The 11,760-nt window shown below is 39.5% G+C and overlaps 1 protein-coding gene across 7 annotated transcripts; it reads left to right on the forward strand.

Annotated features, from left to right (window-relative positions):
• The first annotated feature begins 223 nt into the window (after positions 1 to 223).
• LOC135252665 (inositol monophosphatase 1-like) lies at positions 224 to 10,360 on the forward strand. 7 transcript variants are annotated; one of them, XM_064331009.1, is made up of 10 exons: positions 248 to 345; positions 769 to 806; positions 1,069 to 1,148; positions 2,031 to 2,164; positions 3,049 to 3,153; positions 4,923 to 4,968; positions 6,249 to 6,357; positions 6,489 to 6,597; positions 6,903 to 7,054; positions 7,391 to 10,360. In XM_064331009.1, exons 3-10 carry the CDS (start codon positions 1,086 to 1,088, stop codon positions 7,507 to 7,509), a joined length of 837 nt encoding a protein of 278 aa, XP_064187079.1. In that variant the 5' UTR covers positions 248 to 345; positions 769 to 806; positions 1,069 to 1,085; the 3' UTR covers positions 7,510 to 10,360. The 7 variants fall into 7 exon arrangements, with proteins under 7 accessions (XP_064187077.1, XP_064187079.1, XP_064187078.1 ...); XM_064331012.1 differs by lacking the exon at positions 248 to 345 and adding an exon at positions 346 to 434; XM_064331007.1 differs by lacking the exon at positions 769 to 806 and having other exon boundaries at positions 224 to 345.
• The last annotated feature ends 1,400 nt before the right edge of the window (positions 10,361 to 11,760 follow it).

Here is an 11,760-nt window from a genome sequence, read left to right on the forward strand (position 1 = left end):
TAGAGAGTCTAAAATGCATGTCTAGTTTTTTCTTTCCAGTACACGCAATTACATTAGGTTTGTATAAAAAAGTTCCGTTTAATATTTGTCATTTTTGCTCTTTTAGTAATCTTTCCGACTGTACAATTATTTGTGAAGTCACTTATAATTATTTTCACAATCTTTGTCAAAGAAAACAACTACAGGGTTTAAGCTTTCCAAAACTCACTTTTTGGACAAACAACAAGCGCTTTCATTTTGAAATTCTCAAACGGAAGTTGTCAGTGTGAAGGAGCGAAGCTGAAACTGGCAGGCAACGTACACGACAACTACATTTTCGAAGGCCCCAAGAACGGGAATCAGAAGGTAGTTCGACTGCTAGCTAGTCTAATATGTTGTGTTTTAGGCAGAAACAAGTCTTGTGTAATAACTAGATTGTCTTATTTTCTACATATGTTAGTTAGGCGGTTTGCTACTGAACACAAAAAAAATAAAAAAAAATAAATATGCATTGAAATTGCTTGTCTTGCGATGAGTTAAAGATAGCAATGGACAGCTAACAAAGTTAGGATATAGCTAGTAGGATAGTCGACAGCTTGCTCGAACAGTAGCTAGTCTAGCTATTCTGAGGACACTATCTTGGTGGTTCACTATCTAGCTAGCTAGCTAACTTGCTGTCATGAAATTGGTGTCTGCAAGCAGCTAACGTTAGCTTGCAAGCTTCTTTTTAAGAAGCTTGATTTGTGTTATGAATGTGAGCGAAACTTTTATGTTTTTTTTTTTTTAAAGGGAGGAATGTTGGTCCTGTTCGGAGTGAAATAGCTTGTGTAAGTGAAGAGGTCGTTACACTGTATCCCCAGGGAGTTGTCTGTCATACAGGATTTGCTAGGTGGTGACCTGTTAGTCTATTCCGGCATCCGGCCTGGCTTCACAAACGTTTATTTGAGATTAATTTGATAAGGGTTTAACCTAATTAATTTGCACTATGTACATTTGTAAGGTTAGCCAGTTCACTTTCTTTCTTCACACAACTTTATACTGTTTCCCGTCTCTGAGGGGACAGGTTAACCATAACGTTCACTGTGGTAGGATAAACTGCCGCTGCCATGACGGACCCTTGGAAGGAGTGCATGGACCACTGCCTGGTTGTGACAAAGGAGGCAGGAAAGGTGAGCATTATTGTCTCCAGCGCACATTGGCGAAAGAACACTACATTACTTCTCATTGTTAGGAAGAGTGAAGTGTGTCCCTATAGCCTTATTCACTTGAGTTTTATGATCATGTGTTTTTGGATTCTTTACGATTTATATTGAGTTAAAAGTAATATTGAGTACCTTGAATAATCTATACTAACATCTGCTTTAGGTTATTTATCTTTGAGCTGTATAATAGTGAAACATTTTTTTACTTTTATCGTCATGGATTATTGTCATTCCTGTCCTAAACTAGAGACCATAATCCTTACTGTTGTTGGCACGGTACAAAAGTCATGTAATGTTTTATAGAATTATTTTATGTTTAATATTTCTTTCACTTATTTGTGTGAATAGTGTCTATTTAAGGATAGGGACTGCAAAACAGTTAATGTTAATAACTGCAATTAATGTGTTTATAAGGTAATGACTAGTAATTCTAATTTTTGGAAGTTAAAAGCCCATAGGTGACTATTTTTAGTTGTCAGCCACAGAATTGGTTTCTGGTTTTCACTCCTTAAATTGCCTCTATTAATAGTGTCCCACAGCTGTTGAAGAGTACACTTGTCCTTTTCTGAGAGTGCATCAAACCTGACACACTTAACTCTTTGTCAGAGGTCAAGAGTGAACTGAATGACGTGCATTATATATTGAGGCCTGTAACAACATGCAGTGCATATTGAGGCCTGTAACAACCTTCCCTTAGTTTCTCTGTGCAACTGCATCACCTTCTTTCTATCCTTTTTCTCTTTTGCCGATACTTTTTTGGTCAGCTTTTCCTGTTCTGTGTATAGTATACTGTATTTAGAAATGGTCTTATTCAGGTATTTAATTAATACTGACGTTCTGTCTGGTCAGATGATCCGAGAGGCACTGAAGAAGGAAATCTCTGTCATGCAAAAGAGCTCCCCAGTGGATCTTGTGACAGAGACAGACCAGAAAGTGGAGGCCCTAATCATATCCTCCCTAAAGGAGAAGTATCCCACTCACAGGTAACAAGCTGCTGGGAGGAAAAAATAGTATTAAGATTATTTTCTGCTATCGGTTTTTATGCCTCTGCGAAGGCATAGCCGTGGCCGGAGACATTATGTTTTCGGGTTGTCCGTCCTTCCGATTCTCGTGAACGCGATATCTCAAGAACGCCTTGAGGGAATTTCTTCAAGTTTGGCACAATCATCCACTTGGACTCAAGGATGAACTGATTAGATATTGGTGGTCAAAGGTCAAGGTCACTGTGACCTCACAAAACACGTTTTTGCCTTGAGGGAATACAAAACACGTTTTTGCCTTGAGGGAATTTCTTCACAGTTGGCACAAATGTCCACTTGGACTCAAGAATGAGCTGATTTGATTTTGGTGGTCAAAGGTCAAGGTCACTGTGACGTCACGTCATCCATCTTAAATCCACGTTCTTTTTGGCATAACTCAAGAATTCATCACGCTAACTTATAAAAAACCAATACAAGTTATACACAAATGTCTAATAGGATAAAATGATGTAGTGATGACATTTTATGTCCAAACTAGCTACTGCTTGGCGGAGGCATACAACCGCGAGGCGGTATTTCTAGTTTGGGAAGAAAATAAAAGGGCTCATGTTCTGGAGCTGAGAGTGGACCTTGTGGTAGCTAACTGCTTTTAGGATACTGTTTGTTGTGGTAGGGTAGGGTGATGGAACTCAAACCTGAACAGGCATGGCACAGTAAGAAGAATGTTTTGTGGCACTGTTTAAAGCTGTGTCGAAAACACCAGTGATTATAATGAATAAAATCTGACTTTCACTTAAACCCAGACAAATTTCCCATTGGCATATTGATGAGGATGTACTATCGCCTGTTGTCTTTCCCCCTGTGTTTTTGTGTGGTTGTTCTCTTAGTTTTATTGGAGAGGAATCCGTGGCAGCAGGAGCTCCCAGCATTCTCACTGACAACCCCACCTGGATCATTGACCCCATAGATGGGACCACTAACTTTGTCCACAGGTTTGTTTGCTAAATACAGAATTTTGGATTCTGACTTTAAATTTTGTAGGAGATTAAAGCTAAAGGTTATCTACAGTTGAAGTCGGAAGTTTACATACACAACTTCATGGTGGCAAACTATAGTGTTGGCAAGTCAGTTAGGACATCTACTTTGTGCATGACACAAGTAATTTTTCCAACAATTGTTTACAGACAGATTATTTCACTTTTAATTCACTATATCACAATTCCAGTGGGTCAGAAGTTTACATACACTAAGTTGACTGTGCCTTTAAACAGCTTGGAAAATTCCTGAAAATTATGTCATGGCTTTAGAAACTTCTGATGGGCTAATTGGCATTATTTGAGTCAATTGGAGGTGTACCTGTGGATGTATTTTAAGGCCTACCTACAAACTCAGTGCCTGTTTGCTTGACATGGGAAAATCAAAAGAAATCAGCCAAGACCCCAGAAGGAAAATTGTGGACCTCCACAAGTCTGGTTCATCCTTGGGAGCAATTTCCAAACGCCTGAAGGTACCACGTTCGTCTGTACAAACAGTAGTACGCAAGTATAAACACCATGGGACCACGCAACCGTCATCCCGCTCAGGAAGGAGACGCGTTCTGTCTCCTAGAGATGAACGTGCTTCAGTGCGAAAAGTGCAAATCAATCCCAGAACAACAGCAAAGGACCTTGTGAAGATGCTGGAGGGAACAGGTACAAAAGTATCTATATCCACAGTAAAACGAGTCTTATATCAACATAACCTGAAAGGCTGCTCAGCGAGGAAGAAGCCACGGTATTGGAGTGGCCATCACAAAGTCCTGACCTCAATCCAATCGAAAATTTATGGGCAGAACTGAAAAAGCGTGTGCAAGCAAGGAGGCCTACAAACGTTACTCAGTTACACCAGTTCTGTCAGGAGGAATGGGCCAAAATTCCAGAAACTTATTGTGAGAAGTTTGTGGAAGGCTACCCGAAACTTTTGACCCAAGTTAAACAATTTAAAGGCAATGCTACCAAATACTAAACTTCTGATCCATTGGGAATGTGATGAAAGAAATAAAAGCTGAAATAAATAATTCTCTCTACTATTACTCTGACATTTCACATTCTTAAAATAAAGTCGTGATCCTAACTGACAGGGAATGTTGACTAGGATTACATGTCAGGAATTGTGAAAAACTGAGTTTAAATAGATTTGGCTAAGGTGTATGTAAACCTTCGACATCAACTCTATCTATCTCCCCATTTTCTTCTCTGTTTGAAATGCCCAATTGTGTTCATCAACACTTGTTGCTGCAGCCTCTGCTATCGATTTGGCAGAGTGCAGACAAACATGCTCTCCTCTGAAGCATATGATGTCAGCTGCCACTTTTTGTGACTCTGCAGTTCGCAAGTTGGGCTCACACATATATGAGTTAGAGGAAGACACTTTATGTGCAGCTCAACACGTAGAACTTGAAGGCACCCAAGGATGTGTCACTGGTTTGCAATGATATGCTTCATCCCAGCTGATTGAATACTTCCCATCCCTGGGTGATGTTAGAGTCAATTGAGCCAGCTGGCACTGGCATGGTCTGGACTTAATATCTAAATGTGGGGCCCATCCATGCAGTACTGTGCCTTAACAAGATGAATTAATAAAGTAATATGGTTGTAATCATGAGGAAAAGAGTGTGTTATGGAGATTTCTGACCAGCTACTACCCAGCAGTAATGAATGAGGCGCATGTTAACTAGGCTAAGGTTCCAAGACATTATTCTTCAACTCTCATTTCCATACAGGTTCCCATTTGTGTCTGTGTCCATTGGGTTTGCTGTTAACAAAGAGGTAAAGTTGTTTCAGTATCTAATACTCTTAGGCCGGAAACATACCCTACGCAAGTACGTGAACGCCAATGACAAACAGCAGGCCGATGCACTTCAAACGCTGTACATACTCAACGTGTGTTCTCATGTCCCTGTGGAGGTTATAAACCCGAGTCCTCAAGGGAGCGATGCAGGACAGCTGCAAAAGATTGAGTGGAAGAGGACGGCTTCATCCTGTTGTTACCTGCTGTAATGCCCCTCGCTGTGATGCATGAAACTGCAGTTTACGCTTGCGTTGCCTTAAGGATTTCAGCTGACACATTTTAGAATGCAGCTACGCGTGAAATCAACTTTGTGTGGCTTGAAGCATATGCGTTCGCGTACTTGCGTAGGTCATGTTTCCGGCCTTAAATTAGTTTAGTCATTGTTATCATTCAGGCTAGCCCATAACAATAAAAAGCGATGGCATTAGTAAATGGGTCTTAACAATGTTCCAGATAATGTCTTAACAAAAATTGAATTATACAGTCAGCCAATCAGTGAGGGATCCAATTCAATGAATATCCAACCTGCCAATACTTTAAGTATAGAGTAATTGGAAAATTTATGTTGCGATTGACTGATCTGGATGGCGTCCTGTGGGCTTTGAAAAGTGCATAAAAGCGCAGATTTGCCATGATTTTCAGTGGTACCTGAGGGGTGCAACAATATCATAATACTTATTATAATAACAAGTATTAATAATATTTACAAGTAGTAATAATATAATAAATGTTATTCCCATTTTGGAGGGGTTTCATGTTTTGGAAGATGCCATGAATGCTGACTTCATTTGTGCACTAGCTCCCTGGTTTAATGAACCATTGTTGGTAGTAATACCACGGATACTAGTAAGCAAGTTGCCAGCTAATTGACACGGCAAGAGATATGTTTGGCCCACACATCTAAAGATCAAGGTTCCCATCCTGGGGAACAAATCATACTCTTTTTCGTGGTAAACAGTCACGTGCTAACTCATGTTTTTGACCTCCACTACACCCCCCCTCCACCCCACCTAAACTGGTAGACATCTGTCATATCGCCTGGGTTATGGTACTGCTTTTTACTATACGGACAATTGCGCCTTTCAGCTGAAGACAAAGGCCCCCCAGCCCAGAGGACTATTCATAGTCTTACTGCCTCTCTATAGGAACTGCAGTCTGTAACAGATGTTCAAATTCTGACTCATGCCTATGAACTCCATTACAGTGATACTTCAGCATCCCATCTCACAGGTTTAAACATTACCTGCTTGTTTTTCAGATTGAATTTGGGATTGTGTACAGCTGCATTGAAGAAAAGATGTATACGGCTCAGAAGGGAAAAGGAGCATTCTGCAACGGAGTCCCAATAAAAGTGTCAGGGCAAGAAGGTGAGTTAATCATCATTATCAAAAGACAATTATTCCATCAAAGCCAATAATTAATATATGACATGATACTGAATGCACAGATTTGTGGAAAGGGAAATGCATAAGATGCCAGGCTCTCTTTCCATCTGTAGACATCACAAAGTCGCTTGTGCTGACAGAGCTGGGGCTGAAGAATGATCCTGAGCACTTCAATGCCATGATGTTAAACATGCGGAAGATCCTGACCATCCCTGTGCATGGGTGAGCTTACGACCAGACCCTGTCTTTTCTGTCTTTGGAATGGAACAGTGACACCAAGCGTGTTATTGATCCCTGGAAATCTGATGCGCATATGTAAATTATGCATTCTCTGCCTATCATCTTCCATTATATTGCAGGCATGCTAGTTTCCCTATGTTATTCTTACAAAGCTCTATTGAATCCTTGACTTGTCTAATGTTTTTTCCTACAGCCTGTACCAATTCGTCGTAGTAGTATTGCATAGAAATCTGCGTGTCAAAGTAGTGCACAGCGCTTTTAATGTCTGTCCTGATTCCTCCTCCTAGTATCCGCTCTCCGGGTAGCGCGGCAGTGAATATGTGTCTGGTGGCCTGTGGGTCAGCTGATGCGTACTACCACATTGGGATTCACTGCTGGGATATGGCTGGGGGTGCTGCCATTGTCACTGAGGCTGGCGGAGTCATCATGGACGTCGCAGGTAAGACGTGGAGCAAGGCCCTGCAGAGTACCTTCTTTGCTTTAAGGAACTTTCTGGTTAGACCCCTTATAAAGTGTGACTGTGGTTAGCTGTGGTTTGGTTGAGCATGCCACAGTAACCAAAAAATAACCAAAATACCAAATGACCCAAAAAAGTTTGTTTTGGCCCTTCGTAACATGATGTCACTAATTAGTTTAGATGTTTGAGATGATGGTTGTAATGAACCTGGACCCAGTTGGAGTAATGGAGACTATGGATTACATTATGAAACCGTGTACAGCTAACGTAGCTGCAGTTCTGCTCTGTGATACAGTACGCTTTGTGTTTGTGTTCCAGGTGGCCCATTCGACCTGATGTCTCGGAGGCTGATCACTGCAAGCAGTAGGGCTGTCGCAGAGCGCATTGCTCAGCAACTCCAGGTGTTTCCCTGCGGACGAGATGACACCTTGGGCTAGAGCACTGGTTTTCGCACTACTAAATCCAATTGGGACACTTCAAAATACGAACCTCTGCCTTTGTTTGCGCCTTAAATTTGTTTATGCCTGGATGCAATTCTTCATGCACTCCAAAACAGGTGCATGTAATTTATTTCAAAGTTTATTTTTAATCGGTCTTTCAAAACATTTTTATTGATCAAGCAAGGTAGCAGGTGCTTGCCGAACCATTTTATGGTATAATATCAACAAATGCTATCTCAGGTCTGACAATGATAAAAAAAATATGTAACAGAGCAATGAAATTGTTGGTACCACCCTGTAAAGAACCAGTATTGACTTTACATCTGCGAGTTGGAAACAATCAATGACGGGAGTAGTACTGTGCAGTGGGAGCTTGTGAGCTAATGGCAGCAGAGGCTAAACAGGAACCTTTGAACGCTGTCTTAAATCTTCTGATTCTGTTGCATGATAATCAGATGTATAGATTTAAATAAGGTTGTCCATCTGCAGCTTGAATGTGTCAGGTCAAATTATTCTGTGTACCTTACTTGACACATTGTGTATTATAACTAAGAGATTGGATTGGATTTGCTTTATATGATGCATCTTGATCATTAGAAAGAGGTTAGGTGGGTCCTGCATCACTGCAATTTTCATGTGGAACGTGCAACGGTTATGAGAGATTATATCACCATATTGGATGCAATTATGCAAAAAGCCATGAGCTGCTGATGGGTTGGTTTTATTTTAAAATGGCAGATTAGTTATTCATGCGAACTAGCTAAAAACAACCAACAGTTTAAAAATATGCTTTTAGCCTCTCCCATTTCAGTCGCACAGGCCTGCACTCTATGCAGTGCATGAAGGGGCAGACTGGCAGCACGTTTCTTTGTCAAATAGAAGGTGAAGGAAAATACTCAATTTAATAGTATCCTAGTGTATAAGAACATGGAAGTCTCCAAATTGACACAGTTTAGTTGTTAACCCCAGAATAAAACCCAAGGAAAGCATTTGGTTTGTGAGACCAAGCATTAGAACGCAGCCTAGTAAAGGCCATCAGATCAAGTGTTTATACATCTGGCCATTTATTGTTATTGGCTTTTAATACTTTTGCCAGTTAACTTATAATGTTAATATAAATACATATTAAGTTCCTGTGTGTGTGGGTGTGGGTGTGTGTGTATATATATATAGATATATGTGCGTATGTGTATGTATATGTATACATATAAACTTCTGATCATTTTTTCCATGTAACAGTTCTGTGTGCCCTCTTAGTGCTCATCTGTTCTAACTTGTTGTTTACGATGTTGATAAATGTCATACTTTTTGCAGCCTTCTCAAAGTTAGTATAGTATTATTGAAAAAAGGGTTATAGGATAATTCCATTTTTTCAAACTGGGTCTTCTTTCCTAGTATTTTCCATCATTCCTATTGCTTCTGACAGTATTTTAGGCAGATTCTTCACGTCAGGTAGCTTCACAAGGACATCTGTGGGGCATGATCAAGATACAGCTTCAATTTACCTCCAACTAATCCAGTTTATCTAAACCTCATATTTGGAAGTGAAAATGAATGTGAAACTTGAAATTTATTTGCTGAAATGAAAAATAAAAATTTCTATTTCAGCTAGCAGAATCGACCTACCGTAATTACCTTACAAAAAACCTGAAAATGAAGCATCTGCATAAAATGTTGTCAGAACCAATAGGAAACGATGGAAAATACTACAAAAATAAGATCCAGGCTTAACATAACTGGTGCTAAAAAAGAACTTATTCACTGTATTCTTGAATGGATGGCCAGTTTAATTCAATGATGACCCCATTAAGTGGATATATCACAGTATTTCTTAGCCATATTTAAGTGTGATTTAGGGAAGGAAATGGTAGGAATGCAGTTTATCTACCTCGTGAATTTGCGATGCCAGAAAAAGTCATTTTGCAAATACTGTAATATCTCTGCAAAGAAAGTATTAAAGCTTGAGGTGAAAGTAGCCCAAATGTAACTTTGGAAAATAAGGATTAGAAATTGAGTATACAGGAAGGAATCTCTGTTGTAGATCATAAATCAGTACTTTATGGTACACTTGCATTAAATTTACATTTATTCACTGCTGGTTTAAATTCCAGTAAAGTTATTGGCAGTGACTTTAATCATTATATATGACACTCCTTTTTTGAAGTAGTTATTTATTTGCACTGAAATAGAGGTTATACTTATGTTGATGTTGTATTTTTTTTTCAAGTGGTGAGTTTTTTCAGTACTTCAGTATTTTACATTACATTACATTACAGGCATTTAGCAGACGCTCTTATCCAGAGCGACGTACAACAGTGCATCAGTTCAAAGTATTTAACTTTAATAATTAAATTATTAGCAACTCTAGATTTGCAGCATTATTTCATGTATGTTGTATGTGTTTGCACATATCCCATATTCTAATGTAGGCCTCTTAAGTCTGGGTTCATGATATTATTGGAATGCTGTTCTTTGCACAGTGGGCACCCAGACCAATCTGAGATGATCCTATTATTTGCATAGTCTGCTTACAATTAAAATGTGTGGGAGGGGTGTTGTTACTGTTTAAAGGGGAGGCCCATTAAAAAAAGAGAGACCATGCTTAATGTAGGGTATAAGCAGAGCTACAAGGTTCAAAATGGATTTCACTTCTGAGCACTGCAGTGTAAGAGAATGTACTGTAATAGTTGTGTGAATCTGTTCTGAATCTCCCAAGGTATCATTTCAGTGGCATTGCATGCCATTAATGTGAAACTGATAAGCGGTGTTTTGCCATATAGTGCAATAAAGGAACAAAGGAAACTTCTGCATAAACAGATAAAAAAATAAAAGTACCCTACAAAAGGAACTTCTTGAATCAAATGAGTGATCATTGAGTTTTTTATCATTAAATTTTTCCACAATGTTATTTGTTGGTCTCATAACAGCTCTTTACAGTGTTCTGCTTGATCAAATCGTGGATATATTTCAGTGGTGCCCAATCATGTGCCATGGAGTATGCAGGTTTACATTCCTACCAAATCACTTGACCTGCTGTTTTCACTAATAATATAAAAAGTAATACGCACATACATACATACATAAAAATACAGTACATTAGAGAGCCCTGCCCTTTTTTCTCTTTTTTAAAGATTTGCTTGCACCTTTTTTTCCCACTCCCTGTTATTTGGTTTACAAATAATATACCCAAGAGGGACCATGTATAGATAAAATAACAGTGGACCTAAAATTGACCCTTGTGGGACCCCACACATAATGTCAACTTTTTCAGAGCTGTAACTGCAGAGAGAGACATAGCATTTCTGGCCCTGCAGGTACGATGCAAACTAATTTAGAACTGGGCCAGATAGGCTGACCCAGTTTTTTAATCTATTAAATAAAATGGATTGATCAACTGCTACAAATGCAGCACTCAAATCCAATAGCACTAATAGCACTCTGAGGTTATAGTTATTTTAACTAGGGCCAGAAACCTGGGAAGGAAAACATAAACTACTATGCCCTGAGGCGATTGGGCACTTTGTGCAACATCACCTCCTTCTGTGTACATCTGTTCAGGACGCTAAGGTACATTAGCACACCACTGTGACAAATTCAGACTGACTACAGAAACCCTTAACCAGCAAGTGCTTCTCAAATGGCAAGTCATCATTCGATCCCTGGCTGATATCTCCAAGTTCCTGGTGGTGACTGAGATTGGGATAGAGTGATATGAACTGGCAGTGATGACTCAGACTAAGATCCCAATCCATGGAAAAGAAAAGGAGTCGTATGCTGTCATTAAGGAGATACACTATGGTGGCTGATATAGAGTGCATAAACTGTAACAGAGGTGACCAGAGCATTGTTCAATCAGTAGTGACAGCAGCTGTGGACATGTCCTGGTATTGGGCAATATTAGTGCAAGCCAACAGAGGCCACAGGTCTGAAACTGCCCATGGAAATACTAATTCATTTCCAATGAAACTTTTAATGGAAATACTATGCAAGGATAGGCATGCCATTAGTAATGAATTTTTAATGAGCAACATTTGTGCCTCTCATTACATGCTCAGCTAAAATAAATGATAAATATCACTATTTTCAATACAAATGCAAATTTGTAAAATTTATATGGTATTTTCCTTGCTGAAGGCTGCCATCTACTGGCTACTCTGCAATTGATTGTGATCCTCATGTATTTCCTTACCTAAGCTTCTGACTGAGAAGGGACCCTTAGTTTGCCAGTTGTTTAAGATCCTGCCATAA

This window comes from Anguilla rostrata, chromosome 4 (assembly GCF_018555375.3).
Source record: "Anguilla rostrata isolate EN2019 chromosome 4, ASM1855537v3, whole genome shotgun sequence".
NCBI lineage: Eukaryota > Metazoa > Chordata > Actinopteri > Anguilliformes > Anguillidae > Anguilla > Anguilla rostrata.

What these genes read in the sequence shown, in the direction of transcription:
- LOC135252665 (XM_064331007.1), top strand. Translation starts at nt 1,086, where the DNA reads ATGACGGACCCTTGGAAGGAGTGCATGGACCACTGCCTGGTTGTGACA. An exon ending in GGTTTGCTGTTAACAAAGAG is followed by an intron (nt 4,969 to 6,248) that starts GTAAAGTTGTTT and finishes CTTGTTTTTCAG; the next exon opens with ATTGAATTTGGGATTGTGTA. An exon ending in AAAAGTGTCAGGGCAAGAAG is followed by an intron (nt 6,358 to 6,488) that starts GTGAGTTAATCA and finishes TTCCATCTGTAG; the next exon opens with ACATCACAAAGTCGCTTGTG.